Source organism: Arvicola amphibius, chromosome 5 (genome assembly GCF_903992535.2).
Source record: "Arvicola amphibius chromosome 5, mArvAmp1.2, whole genome shotgun sequence".
Taxonomy (NCBI): Eukaryota; Metazoa; Chordata; class Mammalia; order Rodentia; family Cricetidae; genus Arvicola; species Arvicola amphibius.
Window position 1 is genome coordinate 48,938,989 of NC_052051.1, and position 24,663 is coordinate 48,963,651.

General features: G+C 46.9%; 1 protein-coding gene across 1 annotated transcript; it reads left to right on the plus strand.

Moving 5' to 3' along the window:
- The first annotated feature begins 560 nt into the window (after window positions 1-560).
- Usp50 (ubiquitin specific peptidase 50) lies at window positions 561-24,633 on the plus strand. Its single transcript, XM_038329232.1, has 7 exons — window positions 561-613; window positions 2,182-2,364; window positions 2,604-2,799; window positions 4,611-4,820; window positions 6,705-6,847; window positions 15,093-15,225; window positions 24,442-24,633. Exons 1-7 carry the CDS (start codon window positions 561-563, stop codon window positions 24,631-24,633), a joined length of 1,110 nt encoding a protein of 369 aa, XP_038185160.1.
- Window positions 24,634-24,663: the final 30 nt, after the last annotated feature.

A 24,663-nucleotide genomic window follows, 5' to 3' on the forward strand; every position in this document is an offset into this window, starting at 1 on the left:
TCTGCGCTCAGAGAATCCTGTGTGCCCATGAGGTCATAGCTTGTAAATCTCACAATGAGCTGTGTGCTGCAGGTAATATGACCATGTCCCACTGTCTCCTGACCCCACTGCAGTGTGCACTGGAATCAGAAAATCAGCCTCCCTTCATAAGGTGAGATGTTCTGCTCGGGATCATGGGAGCAGGGTGGCCGTAGTGTCCACTCATCCAAGGGACAATCATCTCTGCGTGTGCTTCTGTGTGACATACATGTACCCAGGAGAAACTGAGCAATGGCGGAAGAGCAGTGCCGTGGGTACATCTCCAACAAATACTCGTATCCCTTGACAACACACTGGAACCTTGGGGTGATGAGAAACAATTGTGATGAAAGGTAAGGACCAAGTTGGAACAGGCCTGAGCCAGCTGTAATCAGTCTACAGCAACCGCAAGGGGGAAGAGCATTTAAATTGTTTAAAAACAAAACAAACAGTAGCCAAGGAAACACTCTTGGAGAAATGAAGTTAAAAGGATCAAATTTAGTTCCTGAGTAGAAGCGAAAATCCAACGTGCTCCCACTAAAATGACTTCTCACCGGCCATACCCAGCAGATGACTTCGGTATCTACCGTGTCCTGTGAGCCTCTATGTACTGTGCCTTTGTAGATAACCTTAGGAATGGGGGCAGAGTCTTGCCCCCAGGAGTCGGGGCACGCGTTGCATTTGGGAGGGCTCTGCCAGATTTGACCCATGAAGGACCCCCAAAGAGGTAACATACATGTACTTCCTAAGCAGTCAGTCCAGGGCCTCTGGTGACATCAGTGAGCAAAAGTGAAAAGGACCCTCCATGTACCAGTGAGCACGTTTCAGACGGGTGTAACTGAGCAGAGGTCCTGAGAGAGGCACTGTATCATGGGACACCAACTTTAGATTCAGGACATGGAAAGGAAAATCGTAAAGGACGAAGGTGTTGAGTGGCCCTGATGATATATGATAGAGCAAATAAAAGGGAAGGGAGGTCTCGCGCCTGCAGCGCGTCTCATCTGCATGTCAGGCAGATGTTCCAATCCCACCCCTTACCATTAACCCATTCTAAGTAAGTCGTTGTACTTTTTTTAAAGATTTGTTTTTATTTTATGTGTATGAATGTTCTGCCGGCATGTAAGTGCACCAAAGCAGTGCCCTTAGAGGCCAGAAGAGGGCATTAGATCCCCTGCAACTGGAATTACAGATAGTTGTGAGCTGCCACGCCGACGGTGGGAAGTGCTCCTAACTGCTGAGCCATCTCTTCAGCCCCGGTTGTATTCTTTTCAAAGCTACCGTTTACTATGAAACCTAGGCTAAGTACCCAGCGTGGCCCACGCCTGACCCACAAGGGAGGTGGAGCATTCCTGTGGTGGGGGGAGAAGAGGTGCTGGGCACCGAACGCAGAGCCTCACATTAGGCACATGACCCCACTCATTGTTTCTATTTTATAAATGAGCAGGCACACAAATCACAACTGCAGGGTGGTGGCGCACGCCTTTAATCCCAGCACTCAAGAGGCAGAGGCAGGTGGAGCTCTGTGAGTTCAAAGCCAACCTGGTCTATAGGGCGAGTTCCAGGACAGCCAGAACCAGAGAAACCCTGTCTTGAAAAACCAAACCAAAAAAAAAAAAAAAAAAAAAGAACCCAGATGATAAATATATAATAACTAGTCATTAGCACAGTAAGGATATGAGTCTAGTTTTTTCTCTCTCCTTTCCCCTATGTATGTATATATGCGTGTTTGCATATATACACATTTGTGTTCTTAACATGAATATATATGTTCTTACTATGTGTTTGTATCATGTTCTCGATATGGTGGCGCACATCTTTAATCCCAGCAGAGGCAGGGGGATCTCTGTGAGTTCAAGGTCAGCCTGGTCTTCAAAGCCAGTACTGGGCCAGCCAGGGCTACATAGGGAGACCCTATCTCATAACAAAACAAGCAAACCCCCCCACCCCCTCACCCCTCACCCCGCCTTGCCAAGCTGGTGGCAGGTAACCGCAGACTGGAATGTGAAGCAAGAGACTGTCAGTTCAGAGACTGCCTAGGTTACAAGACCTTGCCTGCCAGCCACAAAAGAACTCCTTTATTTCCTTGTGGAGAGGGCCTGGCTGTCACTTGCACTTACTCTCTTCCCTGGAAACACTTTCCTTCCATGTGTGTGGCCCACGCAGTTCAGAGTGTGCAGACCATGCCTGCCTTCAGGAGTCTGAGAGCCAGCCACACTTGCAGGGCGTGACAGGACTGCGGAACCTGGGCAACACCTGCTACATGAACGCCATCTTGCAATGCCTCTGCAGCATATCTCCACTGGTGGAGTACTTCCTCTCGGGAAAGTACGTCACAGCTCTTCAGAAGTAAGAGGCGCTCTTCATTGAGCTCTGCCCCGCCCCCAGCTCCCCCAGTTCCCGGAGGCGGGGTGATGGAAGGGCTGTGCCTGCCCGGGGAACTGTAGGTCCCTCGGTAACCCATCAAGGGTGGGCAGAGGGTGCGGGCAGCAGGCAGAACTGACGGTGGCAAGGTCCCAATCCCCCACAACTGGCTCCGCTCTTCATGAATCAGCGGGGACTAGTTGCCCTTCCTCTCTTCTTCCCAGGGATTGCAGTGAGGTCACCACGGCTTTTGCCTACCTGATGACAGATATGTGGCTTGGGGACTCAGACTGTGTCTCACCAGAGATATTTCTGTCAGCTCTTGGCAGCCTTTACCCAGTTTTTCTGAAAAAGACACAGCAAGATGCACAGGAGTTCCTGATTTACGTCCTCAATGAACTTCATGAAGCTTTGAAAAAGGTAAGAAGCCAGGCGGTGGTGGCGCACGCCTTTAATCCCAGCACTGGGGAGGCAGAGGCAGAAGGATCTCTGTGAGTTCCAGGCCAGCCTGGTCTACAAGAGCTAGTTCCAGGACCGGCTCCAAAAAAGCCACAGAGAAACTCTGTCTCGAAAAACAAAAACAAAAAAAAAAAAAAAAAAAAAAAAAAGTAAGAAACAACCGCCTTGAGCTAGATGTGCTTCTTTATCAGAAACATCTGCTTCACACGCGCGTGCGTACGTGCGTGCGTGCGTGCGTGCGGTCCTTTGGAAAATGTCCAGGTTAGGATATTTGTTGTTTATTGATTAGTTTGCTTTTTTAACTTCAATTTTTTAAAATTTTTATTTTATGCACATGTATGTCTGTGTGCTACTTGCTTGCCAGGGTCCCATGGAGGCCAGAAGAGGGCATCAGAGGCCCTGGAAGTGGAGTTACAGACAGTTAAGAGCCACCATGTGAGTGCTGGGAATTGAACCCCTGTCCTTTGGGAGAGCAGTCAGTGCTCTTAACCACTGAGCCATCTCTCCGGCTCCTAAAATAATTTTTCTTTTAATACTTCCTTTTTTATGATACAGAGTCTTTCTGTGTCAGGCAGGTATATGACTCATAGTCTTCCTGCCTCAGCCCCCTCTCCAAATGCAGGTGTTACAGAAGAGGTCTGAAATACATTCCAGCCTTCCTTGGTATATGGCAATGGCCAATGACCCAACAGTACTCCAGGTTTGCTCAGACATTCAAGGGATAAGAGCCCAAATGAAATCAAGCACTTCGAAAAGCCTCTAAGCCAACAAGAAGGCAAAGCCCAGGCAAAGTGTCGAAACATACATTTCTCTTTGCTAAATTCGATTCCAAAGCAGCTCATGCTGGCTGAAACCCAGGATCCAAAGTCCCCTCGGGAAACGGTTCTAGGGCTGTATGGGGTCTGTTGAACCTTGCCTCTCTCTAGGGCCGACTTGCTTGCAGGTGCCTGCCTACCTTGCCAAATTGTTAGCAATGCTTTCAAAGGGTGAAAACCTTGTGCTGGACGGTGGTGGCACAAGCCTTTAATCCCAGCACTCGGGAGGCAGAGACAGGCAGATCTCTGTGAATCTGAGGCTAGCCTGGTCTACAGAGGTTTAGCCCCCACCTTCTTGGTTTTTGTTTCTCTGTAACCCCCCCACCTTCTTGTAAAGACAATTAGAGACAGAAACACTGGAAAGACCCAGAGTGGCTGGACTGGGAAGAGAAACAGAGGTTCAGTGATCCCCAAGTCAACTTTGGGGTACTGACATGGGGTTTAGGTTTAAATAGGTGATTTGAAGTATGCACAACTAATAGGAGTCTGGTCAAGGGGGTCCTGCCCTCACCGAGCCATCACTGTCTCGCAGCCTATCTTTCTTACAAGATAGTCTGACAAAGTGTTGCAACTGTGTTTAATCTCTTCTCGGGAGCCCAGCTCCTCCTCCACCCACACCAGGCTTCATTCAGCCCTGAGAACAGCAATCCAACATCCCAAGGACCATTATTTTCAGAATTCTGTTAGCCAAAGGGAGGACGCAAATGTCTCTCCTTGAAGTACCTTTTCTCCTACTGGGACGATGATTATCACTCTTCAGTTTCATCTGGAAAGGGAAATAGCTGAGTTATCAGGTGTCACACGTGGCAGATGCTGCCAAGGCCTTAGTGTTCCAGCTGGATCAAAAGGAACTCTTTTCTGGTCAAAATGTATCATTCTAATAGGAAGAACAGCCTTTCTGTGTTAGCTGGCTTTATAAGCACTAGATGACCAAGAGGAATCTGTCGCTTTACACAGCACTGCGGCAGAAGAGCATACGAGAAGAGATCTGCTTCAAGATCCTGCAGGAAGGTGGTGGCCAGTGAGACGTCAATCATCACGCGGCTCTTTGAAGGACAGCTCAACTACCGCATCACGTGTTTAAAGTGTGAGACCTGCACCAACAAGAATGAAGTTTTCACCGTCCTCTCCCTCCCCATCCCATCTGAATATGAATGCTCACTTCAGGTAAGGAGTCCCTAGTTCCAAATACATTTACTTATTTTTTTAAAAGATTTTTTTTATTTATTATGTATACAACATTCTACCTTCATGTGTGCCCACATGCCAGAGGAGGGCACCACATCTCGTTACAGATGGTTGTGAGCGACCATGTGGTTGCTGGGAATTGAACTCGGGACCTCTGCGCCATCTCTCCAGCCCCCATTTTCTTATTTTTGAGACAGGATTTTCTTGCTGTGTCGGGCAGGCTAGCCTGGGACACTGGGCTCAAGTAACCCTGCCTGAGTCTCTCAGATCCTGCGATTACAGTCATGGCTGTTATTCCCTACAATTTTAGCAGAGGATGGCTGTTGTATGCCTTAAAGATATAAATAAAGAAGTCCATGAATGAACAGCAATATCATTAATATTTTGAAAAGCAACCTATAGTTAATAGTTACTGTGAATTTGGTTGTATTTCTAAATGTATTCAAGACAAAGCCTCACTTATACATATTGGGCGAGGTTTATAAAGTCTCTTGAGATGGGGAATTTGTGATTTCTTATGGAGCCCTTATGACTCGCCCACACCTCCACAGGCCATAGTTTAAGGCTAGGACTAGCTATAATAAACTCTTTTTAAAAAAGATTTCTTTTGATTATATAGTGTATGCATGTTTATCTGCATGCATTTGTGTGCACCATGTGCATGCTTGGTGCCCAAGAAGGCCAGAAGAGGGCACTGAAGTTACAAACAGCTGTGAGCCACCACATGGGTGCTGAGCCTGGATCCTCAATGGATCTTAATCGTTTAGCCATCTCCCCAGCCCCTCGGACTCTTTTAGACTTTGGGTGGAAGCTGTGGGCTGTGGTGGGAGGAGAGAGAGGAGTCCTGGGTGTAGGAAAAAGTGGCTGTCTAGGAACAATCAGGAATCAGGGAACTCTTTCCTTGCAGGAGTTTACACAAAGTTTTCTTTTGAGATTGTGAAAACATCTGCTGGCCACAGTTTTCCTGTCCACAGTAGGGAAGCAGAACCCTGTTACTTTTTATTTTGTTTCCCATTTGATCAAACGGCTTCAAGATTACTGAAAAGACTTCCAGATTCTTGGGGGAAGCACTGGCAGTTCTAATAAAAACAGTATGTGCCCTCCTCCTCCTCTTAAGTGAAGAACTTGCAGAAGCAGGGCCTGGCTAGAGACCTCATCTCCTCAGGTGTGCGCTCTAATTTATCTGCTGTGAATTGTCACTCCCAAACCATGAGATACGATTGATTTCAGACCCCCACATTGTGTCAGCAGATTTAGAATAGAAAACAGCTGTCTGATTTGTTACTCGGCATTTCAAAGTCTGTATTATTCTGCAATAAACCAGAAAAGTTAAAGTGATAATTCATAGATTATTTATTTGTGGAAAAAGAACCTAGCCCGTCTCAGCAGCACAGTGAGAAGCATCACCAGTTGCTAGGCAGATTTTTATTTATTATTATTGAGACAGGGTCTCACTGTGTAGCTCTGGCTGGCCTGGAACTTGGTATGCAGAGCAAGCTAGCCTTGACTTGAAGAGCTCCTCTTGCATCTGGATTAGAGGTGTGAGCCATCAGCTCCAACTCTGAAAACAAAAAAGGTTGCTAGGTAGATTTTACAGGGCTCTGGTGATGGGCATGACTTCTGGGTCTGTTCATTAGGAAAACTCCCAGAAGCACAGGGACATAGCTCTTTCAACGTTTTATGGTTTTGTTTGTGTGCTTGTTTGAGAGAGAGAGTCTTCTTGTATTACAAGGCTGGTCTCAAACTCACAATCCTCCTGCCTCAACCTCCAGTGTGCTGTAATAATCAGCAACTACAACCCTGCTTTCTTCTAAGTTCAGCGGGGATCCCAGGTCAGCAAATGCTCTCTGTCTCCCCCAACAGGACTGTCTCCAGTGTTTTTTCCAACAAGACACCTTGACCTGGAACAACCAAATCCATTGCTCCTTTTGTGAAATCAAGCAAGAAACAGCTGTGAGGGCCACCATTTCCAAGTCACCAAAAATAATTGTTTTTCACCTAAAAAGGTATGCGGATTTTGACATCTTGTAGGTGGATGGCATGCAACAGGTTTCCTGAGATGTGATTCACACACTCATAGTTTATCTATTGTTCTAAAATCAGTGGCCAAGTGGGGGCGTAGTCCCCACTGTCAGGCAAGTGAGAAACAAAATGTCCAGTTCATATGCTGGATTGGATTTCAATTTAATATGTAATTTCTTTTATTAAGATATATGCAACATAAAATCTATCATTTTGATCAAGTGCATTAATTACCTTTACAATGTTAAATTTCCATTGCCACAATTTCCAGAACTTTTCAATACCCAAACAGAAGCCCAAACCCATTAAGCAACACCTTCACATTCTCCCTCTCCCTTGTTCCTCCTTCTCTAATGTATTTCCTGTCTCTGTAGATTTATTCCTATTCTTTCACTAGAGTAGCTGCGCCAGCTAGTTTTGCTTCACCTTGACATGAGCTAGAGTCACCTGAGAAGAGTGAACCTCAATTGAGAAAATGCCTCCAGCCTGTACGGCATTTTCTTTATCAGTGATTGGCCCAGCCCATTGTGGGTGGTGCTGTTTCTAGCCTGGTGGTCCTGGGTTCTGTAAGGAAGCAGGCTGAGCAAGCCATGAAGAGCAAGCTAGTAAGCAGTACACCTCCATGGCATCTGCAACAGCGCCTGCCTCCAGGATCCTGCCCTGACTTCCTTTGATGATGAACTGAAATCTAGAAGGGTGAGTCAAGCAAATCCTTTCCTCCCCAGGTTGCTTTGGCTATGATGCTCATTAGAGGAGTAGTAACTCTAAGATAGAACTTGGAACCAGGACAATGGGGTACTGCTGTGACAGACTTGATCATGCTGTGTTGGGGAGGACTGTAGAAGAACTTTGGACCTTTGGACTAGAAAAGCCAATGAGTGTTGAGAGCCCAGTGGGCTGTTCTGTAGGAGCTTGGAAGGTAAGAATGTTGAGAGCACAGGAGTCTGTGGAGGCCTGGCTTGTGAAGTTCCAGAGGGACGTTTGGGAGCTATGTAAAGACTGTCGGGGCTGTTGCATAGTTGCTGTGTTGAATTAACTCTGGTTCTGGTCAGCTGGGACTGAAAACATCAGCTGTGATGAACAAGATCCAGGACCACAGAAGTGAAACCTCTGTGACAAATGATGGCGGTCGGCTGGAAGTGAGACGGTACCAGCCGTCAGAGACCAGCGCCACTGGAAGTGAGACGGTACCAGCCGTCAGAGACCAGCGCCACTGGGAGTGAGACGGTACCAGCCTTCAGAGACCAGCGCCACTGGGAGTAAAACGGAGAAGGGGTTCCCCACAGTCAGCATGCAGAGGCTGTGTTCCATAGGCAGCCAAAGTTGTACTTTGGGCTTACAGTTGAACTTGGTCACGTGTAAGAGTCACCCAGGTGGTAATAGGTTTGAAGCCATAAAGGGCTCATGGAGAACAGCTGAGGTTGGAGCTGCACGAGACCAGGAGAGGCAATTGGTGAAGGTGCAGCCTTAGTAGCAATTGAAACCCAAGGATTGAAGGGGTCAGGGTGGGAAGTGTGTAATGTGTTTTATATTGTAATATTGATATGAGACATTGAGAGCCACAAGGAAGGAAAGGTTATATTTGTTTTTGTTTTGGTTTGTTTTGGTCTGGTTTTGGTTTTTCAAGACAGGGTTTCTCTGTGGCTTTGGAGCTTCTCCTGGAAAGGTTATATTTGATAAGGGATGTGTTTGTGTGTCAAGTTGACAAGGGATCATTTGTGCTAGTTAGCTTTTATATCAACTCACCACACACTAGAGTCATCTGAGAGGAGGGAACCTCAATTGAGAAAATACCTCCAGAAGATCAGGCTGTAAGCAAGCCTGTAGGGCATTTTCTTAATCTGTGATTGATGGGGAAGGACCCAGCCCATTGTGGGTGGCGTCACTTCTGGGTTGGTGGTCCTGGGTTTTGTAAGAAAGCAGGCTGAGCAAGCCATGAGGAGCAAGTCAGTAAGCAGCACCCCTCCATGGTCTCTGTGTCATCAGCTCCTGCCTCCAGGTTCCTGACCTGCTTGTTTGGGGTCCTGCCCTGACTTCCTTCGTTGATGAACTGTAGTTTGGAAGCGTAAGCCAAGTAAACCCTTTCCTCCCCGAGTTTCTTTGGTCATGGTGTTTTATCATAGCAACAGTAACTTTAACCAGAACAGCGATGTTGGATAGTGGTGGCGCACGCCTTTGATCCCAGCACTCTGGAAGCAGAGGCAGGTGGATCTCTGTGAGTTCGAGGCCAGCCTGGTCTACAAGAGTGTGTTCCAGGATATCCAGGGCTATACAGAAAAACCCTGTTTTGGAAAACAAAAGCAAATAAACAACAACAAAAACAAGACACACTGTCCTTTGTGTCTGGTAGGCTTCACTTAGCATAAATTTTGTTATTTGAAGAAGGAGCTCATGTAGCTGGAAGGGGGCTTGGACTATCTTCTTGTCTCCATCTCAGCGTTCTAAGACTACTGGCTGTAGCCACTATACCTGGCCCAGCTATCAGAACATTTTCTAAGGTTTATCCATGTTGTAGGCAATACTCTTGTGGTTTAATAAGTCTGGTGTGTGTGCCTTTTCCCTTTGTATTCATTCACCTAATGAGGGATAGTTGGGTTGTTTTTATCTTTAAGTGACTACGAATAGCTACAGTTAACACCACCTTTCTGTCCCTAAGCATGAGGTCCTCTGAGGACAGCCTGGCTTCTCCATCCTGGCTGCGTCCACTGTGTTCTCACAGGATAAACGCTAGGACCCAGAGTTCTCTCTCTCACCAATACTTGTAATTTCCCATCTTTTTGTTTTGTTTTGTTTTTCAAGACAGGGTTTCTCTGTGTAGTCCTGGTGCCCTAGAACTCACTCTGTAGACCAGGCTGTCTTCAAATTCCGAGATCCACCTGCCTCCTGAGTGCTGGGATAAAAAAGCGTGCACCACCACCACTGGCTCTTGCTTTTTGATATTGAACTTAAACAGGGCAGGAAGCTGGAGGCAGCGACTGAAGCAGACACCACGGAGGGGTGCTGCTTACTGGCTTGCTCCTCATGACTTGCCCAGCCTGCTTTCTTGTAGAGCTCAGGACCAACAATCCAGAAGTGACACCACCCCTTGGGCTGGGTCCTCCCCCATCAATCACTAATGCTGAGATAGCATTTAACTCACTCACTCATGCTATGGTCATATGTTAGTAGAATATATTTCTTAGAAATAAAGTTGAGGGGTTGAAGAGATGGCCCAATGGTTAAGAGCACTGGCTGCTCTTCCAGAAGGATTCGGGGTTCAATTCCCAGCACCCATGTGGCAGTTCATGACTGTTTGCTCCAGGGGATTCAATACCCTCATACATGCATACATGCAGACAAAATACCAACACACATAAAATAAAAATAAGTAATAAATCATTTTAAAAAGTAAGTAAATAAGTTGAAGGCCAGAGAGATAGCTCAGTGGGTATTCACCTGATGACCTAAATTTGACCTTTGGGACCCACGTGGTGGCAGGAGGCGAGAGCCAGTTCCTGCAAGTTGCCTTCTGACCTCCACTGGTGTACTTTTGCACACAGTCCCTTCAAGCCACATTCTATGGCCCATTAAGGAGATTTAGCTCTGAGTTTATTAATATTAAGATATATCTACGTAAGGGCGGGAGAGATGGCTCAGCAGTTAAGAGCACTTGCTGCTCTTGTACAGGGCCAGGGTTTGGTTCCATCATGGTCCACCACCTATAACTCCAGTTCCCAGGGATCCACAGCCCTGTTCTGACTCCAAGAGCAAACAGGCACTCATGTGGTATACACGCATACACTAGGGCAAAACACATACATAAAACTTTAAGCGAATCTCTTAAGAAAGATATACTTGACCTAGGACAGAGAGGGCCTACGGAAACAAGCTCCACCAGGAGCAGAAGCCAGGAGCAAATCCAGTTCTGGGAGCCAACCCAATCCTGGGACACAGGCAGTTCAGGATTGAGCCAACAACCTGACTCAGAGGCTGTGATCTCCACCTTAACCGGAGTGGGACTGAACCAGCTACCTAGGACACAGAGAGAACAAGCTCCACCAGGAGCAGAAGCCAGGAGCAAACCCAGTCCCGGGACACAGGTGGATCAGGATTGAGCCAGCGACCAGATCCAGAGTCAATGATCTCCACCAAAACAGGTACAGGGGAGTAACCACTGAGCGAGTGAGCCAGACTCAGAGACCGCTGAGGGTCTGGATGTGAATCCGGGACCTTCAAGGGAGTAGACCTAAGCCAACACCCCCGTGGGCCTGGGCGAGAGTCTAGGACCTCCCAGGAACTAGGCCTGAGCCAGGACCTCTGCCAGTCTGGGTGTGAGTGAATCTGGGTCCTCCAAGGGAATAGGCAGGAAACAGAGATCTCGGTGGGGCCAGGGATGAGTCTGGGACCTCAGAGAGCAACACAATGCCCATCAAAAATCCCAGCAAAATTCTTCAAAGACCTTGAAAGAATAGTACTCAACTTCATATGGAAAAGCAAAAAACCCAGGATAGCCAAAACAATCCTGTGCAATAAAAGAACTTCTGGAGGCATCACAATCCCTGACTTCAAACTCTACTACAGAGCTACAGTACTGAAAACAGCCTGATATTGGCATAGGAACAGACAGGAGGACCAATGGAACCAAATAGAAGACCTGGGTATCAATCCATACATCTTCGAACACCTGATTTTTGATAAAGAAGCAAAAAATATCAAATGGAAAAAAGAAAGCATATTTAACAAGTGGTGGTGGCCTAACTGGATATCAACATGTAGAAGAATGAAAATAGACCCATATCTATCACCATGCACAAAACTCAAGTCCAAATGGATCAAAGACCTCAACATAAAGCCAGCCACACTGAACCTTATAGAAGAGAAAGTGGGAAGTATACTTGAACGCATTGGCACAGGGAACCACTTCCTAAATATAACCAAGCAGCACAGACACTGAGAGAAACAATTAATAAATGGGACCTTCTGAAACTGAAAAGCTTCTGTAAAGCAAAGGACATGGTCAACAAGACAAAAGACAGCCTACAGAATGGGAAAAGATCTTCACTAACCCCACATCAGACAGAGGGCTGATCTCCAAAATATATAAAAAAAAAAACTCAAGAAATTGGACATCAAAAGATCACATAATCCAATAAAGAATGGAGTACAGACCTAAACAGAGAACTCTCAACAGAAGAAGCTAAAATGGCTGAAAGACACTTAAGGAAATGTTCAATTCCTTAGTTATCAGAGAAATGCAAATCAAAACAACTCTGAGATTCCATCTTATACCTGAAAGAATGGCCAAGATCAAAAACACTGATGACAACTTATGCTGGAGAGGTTGTGGAGTAAAGGGAACACTTCTGCATTGTGGGTGGGAATGCAAACTGGTACAACCCCTTTGGATGTCAGTGTGGCGATTTCTCAGAAAATTAGGAAACAACCTTCCTCAAGACCCAGTAATACCAGTTTTGGGTATATATCTAAAGGACACTCAATTGTGCCACAAGAACATTTGCTCAACTATGTTCATAGCAGCTTTGTTTGTCATAGCCAGAACCTGGAAACAACCTAAATGCCCCTCGATCGAAGAAGGGATAAGGAAAATGTGGTACATTTACACAATAGAGTACTACACAGTGTAGCAGAAAAAAATAATGACAGCTTGAATTTTGCAGGAAAATGGATGGAGCTAGAAAACATTATTTTGAGTGAGGTAACCCAGACACAGAAAGACAATTATCACATGTACTCACTCATAGGTGGTTTTTAAACATAAAGCAAAGAAAGCCAGCCTACAAACCACAATCCCAGAGAACTTAGACAACAATGAGGACATTAAGAGAGACTTACATAGATCTAATCTACATGGGAAGTAGAAAGTAGAAAAAGACAAGATCTCCTACAATTGGGAGCATGGGGACCTTGGGGGAGGATTGAAGGGAAGAGGGGAGAGGCAGGGAGGGGAGCAGAGAAAAATGTAGAGCTCAATAAATATCAATAAAAAATGTATAAAAAAGAAAGATATACTTACACGTATAAAACGTATTTTGTCTATGAAATTGTACAAATGCACACAATGATATCTGTTGCAACCAACGTATCAACAGCACCTGTCACTCCAGAAAATTCCCTAATAGTTCTTTACCACCATTCTCTCCCTTTGCCATGAGCCCAGGGAATTAAAGGAAAACAGGTGGATGCCGGTGTGGGGGGTGCTGTGTGTGCAAGGATGCAGGCCAAGGCTGATGTCTTGTGCCTTCTTCAGGCACTGTCAGGTATCAAGGCAGTGTCTCTGGCTCCAACCAGAGCTCACCGATTTGGACAGTCCAGTTAGCCAGCCTGAACTGGGTTACAGGTGGCCCACATGGTACCCGGCAGTGGCATGGGTGCTGGGCATGTAAACTCAGCTCCCCTTTACCCCTGGCCCATCCCCACAGCCCTCCCCACGGGTTACTAATCTGTCGTCTGTCCTACAGATTTGCCTTTCTTAGAATGCCCTGCATCATGCCGCTTTTAGCCTTTTGAGTTTGGCTCTTTTCTCTTGACGCGATGCCTTTGAGGCGGCCCGGGTGTGGATGTGGCAGGTCCTTGCCATGGCTCTGTTTTCATCCCTTCTGTAGATGTATGGTTATTTCTCCATTAGCCAGCTGGTGGCCATTGGCCTTGCCTTCAGTCTGGGCAGACATGAATAAAGTTGCTCCATTGTGTAGCATGAACACCCAGTCTATAAAGCTCTTCATGTTTCTGGGGGTGATCCCGGCCTAGGAGACCAGGCCATAGGGTGTCTTAGGGCTTTATTACTGTGAAGAGACACCATGCCCACGCAACTCGTTGTTGTTGTTGTTTCAAGACAGGGTTTCTCTGTTTAACAGTCCTGGCTGTCCTGGAACTTGCTTTGTAGCCCAGGCTGGCCTTGAACTCACTGAGACTACTTGCCTGCCTCTGCCTCCCAAGTGCTTGTGCCACTGCTGCCGGCCAAGAGACACCATGACCACAGTAACTCTTATAAAGGAAAACATTTAATTGGGGCTGGCTTACAGGTCAGAGGTTTAGTCCATCATCATCATCATAGCAGGAAGCATGGTGGTGTGCAGACAGACTGGGTGCTGGAGAGGTAGCTGAGGGTTCTACATCCTCAGGTAGCAGACAGAGTGACACTGGGTCTGGCTTCAGCTGCTGAAACCTCAAAGCCCACCCCCCAGTGACATACTTCCTCCGATAAGACCACAGCTCCTAATAGTGCCAATCCCTATGGGTCTAAGGGGGTCATTTTCATTCAAAACACCACACAGGGCATTCCCTTAGTTTTCAGGAATAGGCATTCCTGCTTTATGGCCTAAGAATGACCCATCTCATCTAGTAATCCCCCTGCCTCATACCTAAATCAGCACATTTTCTGAGTGAATATTGTTTTTTTTTTAAGATTTATTTATTATGTATACAGTGTTCTGCCTGCATGTGCACCTGCAGGCCAGAAGAGGTCACTAGATCTCGCTACAGATGGTTGTGAGCCACCACATGGTTGCTGGGAATTGAACTCAGGACCTTTGGAAGAGCAGCCAGTGCTCTTAACCTCTGAGCTATCTTTCCAGCCCGTGAATATTGTTTTTAAAGGTTCTGAATGATTCTGGTATGAGCTTAGATTTGGTGACTTCTATTGTGAAAGATGTGAACAGAATTTCTTTCTAAAACATTCCATTTAGCTTTAGATCTCAGCTTGGAAACCGGGGCGCTAACAGCGCCAACACTAAGATAATGCCAGGTGTGGTGGTATGTGCCTTTAATCCCAGCACTCTGGAAGGAGAGACAGCAAGCCTCTGAATTTGAGGCCAGCCTGGACTCTACAGTTTCAGGGCAGCCAGGGCTACACAGTGAGACTCTGGGGAGACTGATGGAGAGGGGAGATAGAGAGGAGGGAGATAAAGATGGGGGAGGAGGGAAGGAGAGGAGAAGGAAGCAGAGGTGGCTTGACTCATGCCTCATCTCCGGGACAGCTTTTGTGCTATCCCCCCAACCCCCACCCCAGGCAGGTGCTTGCCTTGCTCTCTCCCCACCAGGCAGGGCTTGCTGAGGCTGAAGGGTCTGGCATTTCTAAATAAATATATTTCAAGGAGGAAGTAATTTACATACCAGATAATCATCTCAAAATTACCCTAATTGTACATGGGATGTGTCTAGGCCTGTGGACATCGTTCACAAGTGGCTCGCAAACGTATTTTGAATTTCATGCGTTTGTTATTGTTCCAGGTTTGACATCCAGGGTAAGATAAAGCGGAAGCTGAAAACAGAAATCCTTTACCCACTCACCAACTTGGACCTCACTCCTTACATCTGTCCAATTTTCCGGAAACATCCGAAGTACAACCTCTGTGCGGTGGTGGTGAGTTTACGGGGAATAGAACACCCGTCCTCTGCCCTCCTCCCTCCTCCATTTGGCGGCCTCTGCTATGCGTCTTGGCCACGTGCACCCCTAGAGGTCAGGCCTGTGTTACTAGCTTGTCTTGTGTAATCGGGAAGCACTTCACAGCCAGCACTCCCACACTAGGCACTTAACAGTCCCAGGACTCCATGCCTGGCTGAAGCCCGTCCCTGCGGCTCCCTTTGGCTCTAAGTCGGCTGTGATTGGTGCAGAGTCCTAACCACACCCCTGTCCAGAATCTCCCGGAGGAACCAACCGAGCAGAGAATCATTCTCTGGGCTCCTGGGTCATGGTGTAAGCTGTTGTGTCTGAGGGTGGGGGTCCTTCCAGAGTGCAGTCCTGCCACAGGACCCTCTGATAAGCTGAAATTGAATCTGCCAGTTCATCTTACTGCTCAGCAGTATATTAAAAAATGAAGTGGGGGTGGTGTCATACACCACCAGCATTTGGGAGGCAGAGGTAGACGGATGTCTGAGTTCAAGTTTAGCCTGGTCTACGTAGTATGTTCCAGGATAGTGAGGGCTACATAGTGAGACCTTGTCTCAAAAAAATTTAAAAAATAAAATAAAAAAGAGGGGAGGGCATTATGTCTAGTCTTCTGCATTCCATGGTTCAGAATCACCCTCAGACTTGCACCATGCTCCCTTATTCCCCTGGAGGCCATCTGTCTCCTTTGTACCATTTACCCTTCTCCACACAGCTGCCTCCCTACACTCCCGCATTCACAGTGACGTCTTCCTCTCTCCCATCAGATGGAGATGCTAATTAAAGTGAGTTTCAAAGGTGCTATGTCCCAAGATCTTAGTTTTTTTTAACTTCTCATTGTATCCCGTTCTGAGTCAGGAAAATCTTTTTTTCTCTCTTTTTTTTAATGTGCACTGGTGTTTTGCCTGCATGTATGTCTTTATGACGGTGTCAGATCCCCTAGAACAGGAGTTACAGACAGTTGTGAGCTGCCATGTGGGTGCTGGGGATTGAACCCAGGTCCTTTGGAAGAGCAGCCAGAGTAACCAGTGCTCTCAACCGCTAGCCATCTCTCCAACCCCATGATTCAGGAAAATCTTCACCAAAAAAAAAGTGGAGCTTATATTTAAAAATTATGTGTGTTAAGAAAAGATGCACATTTATGTGAAAATCACTCCAAGTATCTAAAAAGTTCCTATTATTTTCAGACTTATTAGCTGAGGCACTGGTAGCTCAGGAAGAGATAGGGACATAGAGCTTGTGGCATATTGCTGGTGCATCAAGAGATAAGCATCTCTCAAACTGCAGTCCATGGTGCTAGGAAAGGTGGCTGGAACCTGGCTACAGTAGCCAGAGCACAAGAAAGCCAGAGCATCAGAGCCTCTGTTAGAAACGCAGCTTCCCGGCCTCCCTCACCCCAGGCCCCTCCTGCCCTGCAGCACACACTCCAGCAGGCTGCTGTGTGGTGTGCACTCTGTCTGAGCGACTCATCCACACTAGAGGGGAAGGTTCTGGGTGAGCCCTGAAAGAGGGTAAGAGGGTGGAATTCACTGGAATTCACTCTCCTCTCTCTCTCTCTCTCTCTCTCTCTCTCTCTCTCTCTCTCTCTCTCTCTCTCTCTCTCCACTTACTATTTTTAAGAATTGGTACATCCAAGGTAACGATCATTTTAATAATTGTATTTATAGTGTCATTTCTGGAAACCTTTTTTATTTTTTAAGACAAGGTCCCATAAAACCCAGGCTGGTCTTGAATTCCCTCCTGGGGACTTGCCTTCACTTCCTCAAAGGCTGAGGTAACAGGTGTGTGCCACCACGCCTGGCTGACTGTGGGAATTTACAAGGCTGTCTTGTTTTTAAAGATTTATATTTATTATTTTAGTTGTGTGTGTGTGTGTGTGTGTGTACCCTATGTGTACAGTGACCACAGAGGCAAGAAGGGGGCAATGAATCTCGTGGAGATGGAGGTATAGGTGGCTGTGAGCTTGGTCCCTCTGGGAGAGCACTGGGCATTACCCGCTGAGCCTCTCTCCAGCCCCTCACCTAGGTTCTACTCCAGGTTGCTCATTCGTTTTTACTGTTATCTGGTCACTCCGTGGACCAGGCATTGTGTGCGTCTTTGTGGAAGCCCTGCATCCTTGATGTTTCTTGCACGAGTTGTTTTCTTACATATCTTGCATACTAATCCTTATCAGATAAACGGATTGCAAATGTTTTCTCGCGCTCTGTGGGTCTTCCCTCTACCCTCTAGTTGTCTTTATTGTGCAACTCCATCATCTATTAAGTTTGCTGCCTGTGTTTTCGGGATCACAATTTTAAAAAGTTATTGCCTAGAACAATGCTGTGACACTTTGAGAAGGTGTGTCCGTGGAGGGAGATATAAGTGTTCATGGTACATGTGCACACATGTGCCTTTGTGTGTGGAGGTCAGAGGTGCGTGTTATTTCTTTGACAGTTTTGAATTTTCCATTGTGTGTGTGTGTGTGTGTGTGTGTGTGTGTGCACGCACACGGACACACACAATTGCAGATGCCTCTGCAGGCCAGAAGAGGGTGTCATAGCCTTTGGAACTGGAGTTATAGGCAGATGTGAGCTGCCCAGTGATGGTGTGGGGGAATTGATTTTGGGTCCCATGCAAGAATAGCAGGTGCTCTTAACCACTGAACCATCTTCCTAGCCCCTCCACCTTGCTTCAGAAACAAGGTCTCTCAGTGATCAGCTAGATTAGCTGACCAACAAGCCTCAGGGATCCTCTGTCTCCTCCTTCCTGACGTGGGAGGGTCCAGCCCACTGTGGGCAGTGTCACCTCTGGGAAGGTGGTCTTAGGTGTCATGAAAAAAGCAAACTGAGCAGGTCATGAAGGAGCAAGGCAGTAAGCAGCGCTTTTCCATTGCCTCTGCTTCAGTTCCTGCTCCAGGTTCCTGCTCCAGCTTCCCTCAGTGATGGGCCGAGGTTAGAACCTACGAGCCGGACTCACTTCTCCCCTTCTGGTTTTTGTTTCACCGCCTCAACAGGGGAGCCCACTAGAAAGGACAACACAGAAATCTGAAAATTGAACTGAAGATCTACATATGCAGTATTTGTCTTTCTGGGCCTGGCTCAGCTCACTTGACTTAGTATTTTCCAGTTCCATCAACTTTCTTGCAGGATTCCTAATTTCATTTTTCCTTTAGTACTGAATAGAATTTCATCATGTATATGTTTGTTTGTTTGTTTTTTGAGACAGGGTTTCTCTGTGGCTTTGGAGCCTGTCCTGGAACTAGCTCTTGTAGACCAGGCTGGCCTCAAACTCACTGAGATCTGCCTGCCTCTGCCTCCTCCCGAGTGCTGGGATCAAAGGCGTGCGCCACCACCGTCCGGCTCACCATGATGGACCTTTTCATTATCTGTCATCAGTTGACGAGCACCCCGGGTAAAGCCACATCTGCGCTATATTTAGTTTCATGAGGTCCCACTTGCGTTATTTCCTAATTGCTAAGTCCTGTTAGGAGGGCCTTGCCCATGCTCATGTCTTGTTCATACGCCCACCTTTGCAAACAGGAGTTTTAATTTTGGGGTTTTATGTTAATGGTTTGATCTGTCTGGGGTTAATTTTTGTATGTGGGGAACGGATCTACTTTCATTCTACATGTAGCTGTTTCCCCAAGGCATCTGTTGAAGATACTGTCTTTTCTGCAGGAGTTTTTGGCATCTTTGTCAAAAAGTAGGTGGATCAGTGGTTAGTGCTTACTGCTCTTCTAGAGGGACCCACATGGCAGCTCACAACCGTGGGTAACTCCAGTTCCAGAGGGCTCCAACTCCCTCTTCTGGCTTCCATGGGCACCAGGAATGCACACAGCGCAGACATACTTGTGGGTAACATATTAATCTTAAACACAGATTAGGTGGCTGTAGTCGCATGGGCTCACTCTTGGCTCTCCTGTTCTGTTCTATTGACCTGCGTGTCTGTTTCTGTTACTGTGGCTCTGTAGTTATATAATTTTCACATACATTCACACGTATGTTCCCATTCACCTTTCATTTGGCACTGACTGATAAACAGGGCCATGCAGCTCTATCCTGCTGATTCTGCAGACTGTTCACAGACACAGACTATTCTGAAATCGCCACCACTGTCCGTCTCACTGCGAACAGAAGCATATCCTATCTCCAGTCTGTTGGAATTGGCCAGATGCTGAGGTAGGCTCATTCCCAGTCTTGTTGCTACGCCTAAGTGCTGTCTGGAGAAAGTGTCCCTTGGTTCTGGAGCCTTCTATTATCAGAAGCATTCATTCTTCTCTGTCTTCTCTGCCTGGATTTGAAGATGTGCAGTTCTCAGGTCTACTGGTTGAATTTCGGGTCATTAAATCACAACTGTTTTTTACATCTGGTGTCAGTATGTGGCATCTGGTGAGTCTACTGCTCAGAAACCTTGACAATATGACTTGCTATCTCTAGATAAGACTCAAAGGCACCTTCGGGTCCTAAACTTGGTGCTGCCTCTGCTGGAAGGTAATGCTGCCTCTCTGCACCTGTGTGGCGCAGCAGATACTCACATGCGGCACTGTGGGAGAGGCGTGGCCAGAGGGATGCAGTACTGTGAGAATCTTCTAGTTCCCATGCGCCTGGCCTCTGTGGGAAGGCTCCTCTGGTTCTTCAATGCTTGAGAGGGTTCTCTGCTCCCAACCATGGCACACCACCTGGGTTGGCCACTCAATGAGGCTGAGCTGGAGTCGGACAGCCGGGCTGTTTGGTTTGTGATGCAGCTATCTACTGAGCTATGCAGGGGAATGGAATGTCTATGGGGCCCTGGAGATAAACCATGCTGAGATTTCTATAGTATACTGCACTGAGACAACAGGTCCCTTATCCAGATGGTTCCCGGCCACGCCATCCTGACAAATGGTCGAAAGAGGATGGAAACTGGTTTCCAAAGTCAAACTACTTGTGAAGACACCCATTAGATCAGTTACCTAGTTAAGCTGCAAGCCTGTGTGTGGGCTACCAGACTTTCCACTAGCTGGGTTCACCATAATACATATGGCTGATAGTGCATAGGCCAACACCGTGGAGGCAAGGGTGACAGCCATTTTGCCACACTGCCGAGAGTGGGCAGTCTCTGTCATCCCCACCCTGCTATAGAGCTGGGGTAGCCAGAGTAGATATAGAGTTTATGCCGCTGTGCTCTTTGCTCTCCTGCTCATGGCCAGTGCTCTTAGTACCTCACCTCACAATGCACTTCTTTTCTTGTGGCAGTATAAGGGAGTGCTGGCATTTCTTAAACTTCCTTGTAGAAAATCCCGTTTTTATACAAATAAAAAAACTGGGGGGTGGGGAGGTGCTGGGTGGGGGAGGTGGCTGTTGACAGAGTGCTTGCCAAGATCCACAAAGTCTTAGCTTCAATCTACAGCACCATACCATCAACTGCCACCAGGGTACACACCTATAATCTAAGCACTCAGGAGGTAGAGGCAAGACCAAGTCAAGGTTACCTTCACCTGTTTAAGCTTGAGGCTAGCCTGGGCCTGTCTCCAAAATACTGTTTTCGAAGGACATTTGGCGAGCTGTCCAGTGAGCACATCCGTGCACTAAGAACAGGGTCCATTCTGGGCAGTAATGGCAAGGTGGGAACAGGGACCATTCTGGGTAGTAATGGCGCATGCCTTTAATCCCAGCAGGGGCAGGTGGATCTGAGTTCAAGCTAAGCCTGGTCTACAGACTGCATTCCAGGACAGTCAGGGCTACACACACAGAGAAACCGTTCTGAAAAAACAAAAACAGAAAACAGGGCTCAGACATTACCATTCGTGTGTAAATGTCCTTATCCCTCCGTGGGTGCAGAAACCAGACCTCTAACACGGCAACTCTGCTTTTGTGCTTTATGCAAATGCATTCTGCAGGATGTCCTCATTAGGATCTGGTCCTTCTGCTCACAGTTCTGAAAGGCGTCCGCACTGCTACACACAGTTCATTCTGCCCACTGGGTAGGGTCCACTGTGTGAAGTCACCATAGCCGCCTCTTTTGCTGTCTGAAGTGCTCTAGACCATGAATATTGCTGTGGTACAGATGTACACGGGCCTTTGGGGGCTATTTCTAGGAGTGGGGTACTGGTGGCTGGGTATGCATATGCCAGCATTAGGAACTCAGATGGTGGCATTCCAAAGTTGCTCCAGTTCACAGCTCAGCAGCAGCAGCGGGAAGTGTGGCCGCCTTAAACCTCTGTTGTGCTTGGTAGCTTTCTGTTGTATGGTGGGACAGCACTTGAACTTGAGTTGGTCCTTGCGCTTTCACGATGGATAGCCTTGAACTTGCTTCCTGGGCTCTGGGACTTCAGGTGTGTATTAAGCGTGCCCTACTGAGGTTTGTTTTGTGTGTGTGAGAACAGGTCTCACATCTGTGTATTCTTACTGCTACAGGTTTGAGGCTACCGTGGCAGACTGCTTGCCTGGCATGTGTGCATCTCTAGGTTTAAATCTGGGAAACCTAACCTTACCGCAGTGGGACTACTTATTTGCCTGGCATGCCTCAGCAGAGGCACGGCAGGACAACGATGAGACACACGCCCACTGACCTAAGGCCCTCTCAGAAGTTCCCATCTCTAAAGTTTCTACCACATCACACTTTGGGGACAAAGTCTGCATCTGTGATCTATGGGCAGCACTGTTCCAAAACATAGTGTGTGTGTGTTTGTGCATGTGTGTGGTGTGTCTGTATTCAACAAATTCATTCAATTTTTGGCTGGCTGTAAATTATTATTTTTTGTCTTTCCGACTTAAAAATACTTATGTGGATAACTGGAAACTTCACTTAGGTGTGCACGGCTCGGCGGTTCTGGTGTATATTTACATAGCTGTCCATTAGCACCACAATCACATTCTAGAACAGCTTCAGTATTCCTAAACGAATCTCCACTACTGTTTCCTCTCCCCACCAGCCTGGCAACCAGCCAAGGAGTGCCATCTTGGGCACAGCACACGGACGGAACCATAAACTGCCTTATGTTGGGTTTGTCTCTGGGACAGAATTCTGAGATGTAGCTATGTCAGTCTGGAGCTCACTCTGTAGACCTGCTCCACAGTAAAGACACGAGTGTTGTTTGTTTCTCAGCATGTTTTTAAGGGTTTCCGTGTGTTGTAGCATGTACTCGTTTCTTTTTGTTGACAAATAACACTGTACAATGTAAACACATCACAGTCCATTCATTCATTGAGAGGTCCTTGGACGGCTCTACTTTATGACCGTCACCATTAATGTCACACACAGGGTTTTGTGTGGACAGTCTGATTTCTCTTGGGGCTATACCTCGGAACATGTGGTGACTGTCTACCTGACCTGACGAGGTCTGCCTGGGTTCCAGGGGCAGTGTCATTTGTTCCACCAATCAGTACTCCATGTCCCGGCGCACACATTCTCTTTGCTGGATATTATCCAGCTCTTAAAATATTTAACCAAAACCAAAGTATTTATAAACAGAGGCTCTTGTAGCCCAGGCAGGTCTTGAACCACACCCAAGTACTGAGATTACAATATCTGCACCACACCGGGTGGCCTGAGCACCCATCATAGGCTTTGTTTCGGGGTTCTTAGTTTTCTTCTTCAGGCAGTTTTCCCCCTTAGCTCAGTCTGGCTTCCAACTCAAGATCTCCTGATTCAGTCTCTGTGCTGGTATTTTGGCCACCATGCCTAGTACTAATGGTTTATGTTTGAAAGATTACTTAGCATGTGTGGAGGTCAGAGGTCAGCCTGCAGGATCAGTCCTCCTCCCACCATGTGGGTTCCAGAAACTCAGCTCAGGTCATCAGGCTTGATGGCAGTGCCTTAGTCTGTCCTTCCACTGAGGCGTGGAGACCTCAGTCCAGCGTCTACGGTCTGGACCCTCAGCCCTGCTCCCCAGGGCTCCTATGTGGCTTCACAGTTCAAGGGCTCAGGTTACCACCCACCTCACTCTGCTCTTCAATCTGCTTCCTCCATTTTATGATGTGAAGAGACAAGATGGGGATTAAGGAGACATAAATGGGTATCTACCTCCTAAAGGCTGAAAGGGGCTGGAGAGATGGCTCAGTGGTTAAGAGCACTGGCTGCTCTTACAGAGAACCTCGGTCTGTTTCCCAGCACCCACATAATGGCTCACAACTATCTGTGACTCCAGTTCCAGGGGACCCAAACCCTCCTCTGACCTCTGCATGCACCAGCATACATGGTGCTCAGAAAAACACACAAATTAAAAAAAAAAAAAAAAGCTATAGACGGTTTCTTTTTGAGGCAGGATCTCACTCCAGGATCCAAGCTTTGAACTTGTGGAAGTCCTGCCTCAATCCTCAAAGGGCCTCAGCCTCCTGTGTTGAGATTTCGGCTACCACGCCTAGTGCTAGCGAATGAATGGTTTTACAGGGCTTGAGGAGTACAGGTATGTGCCTTAGGACTCCTTAAGTCTTCCTCCCTGCTGCTCACAGATGCAGGGTTAGGGCTTGCAAGCTGGAAGCATTTCTAAAGTTATCACTTGATGTTATTTTCTTTCCTTTATATGAGGAGTCAGTAAACTTTGTAAAAAAGCCAGCTAAGATATATTTTATGCCTTGATAGTCATAGTTTTTGTTTTTTTCTTGCCAGCTATTCAGTTTTACTATTGCAGCATTGAGACCTGAAGCCAGGGTTCAGTTCCCAGCATACACATGGAGGCTCACAAGCATCCGTGCCTCTAGTTCCAAGGATCCAATGCTCTCTTCAGGCCTCCAAGAACACTGGGCATTATGTGGTGCACATGCAGAAATGCAGGCTAACCATACACAGAAATTACCGTTTTTTTTTTTTTTTTTTTTTTTTTTGAGATAGGGTTTCCTCTGTGTAGCTTTGGAGCCTGTCCTGGAACTCACTCTGTTGACCGGGCTGACCTTGAGCTCACAGAGATCCTCCTGCCTCTGTCTCCTGAGTGCTGGGATTAAAGCTATGTGCCATCACTGCCTGGTCACATACATTATTCTAAAATAATTTAAAATTTTATATATAAAATAAAAACTTATAAACCTTACATACTGTCCAACTTCGTTTATAATTCTATTAAGGAGTGAACGAGTACAATATATAAGCAATTCGAAGTCAGACATTAGGTAAGACTTGACAAAACTATTTCCTCAGTTCAACAGACAATTTAAAGTTTTTTTGACCTTGTGATTTTTAATATTCTGTCAGAGTATTTGCATGTAGAAACCATGTCTTACACCCTTTCTTTCCTAGAACCACTTTGGCGATCTGGACGGTGGACACTACACTGCCTTCTGCAAGAACTCAGTGACTCAGGCCTGGTATAGCTTTGATGACACCCGAGTCAGTGAGATCCCAGACACTTCAGTTCAAACAGCTACAGCCTATCTTCTGTTCTATAGCTGCCAGCCCTTTTCTATGCCGACACAGAAGCGCAGGAGTTAGGACAGCGCCCTGATTACTGCAAACCAGGAA

Excerpts from the sequence above, each read along its gene's own strand:
- Usp50 (XM_038329232.1), top strand. The coding sequence starts at position 561 with ATGACTTCTCACCGGCCATACCCAGCAGATGACTTCGGTATCTACCGT. Across the intron at positions 2,800-4,610 it reads TTCATGAAGCTTTGAAAAAG|CACTGCGGCAGAAGAGCATA; the intron begins GTAAGAAGCCAG and ends CGCTTTACACAG. Across the intron at positions 4,821-6,704 it reads AATATGAATGCTCACTTCAG|GACTGTCTCCAGTGTTTTTT; the intron begins GTAAGGAGTCCC and ends CTCCCCCAACAG.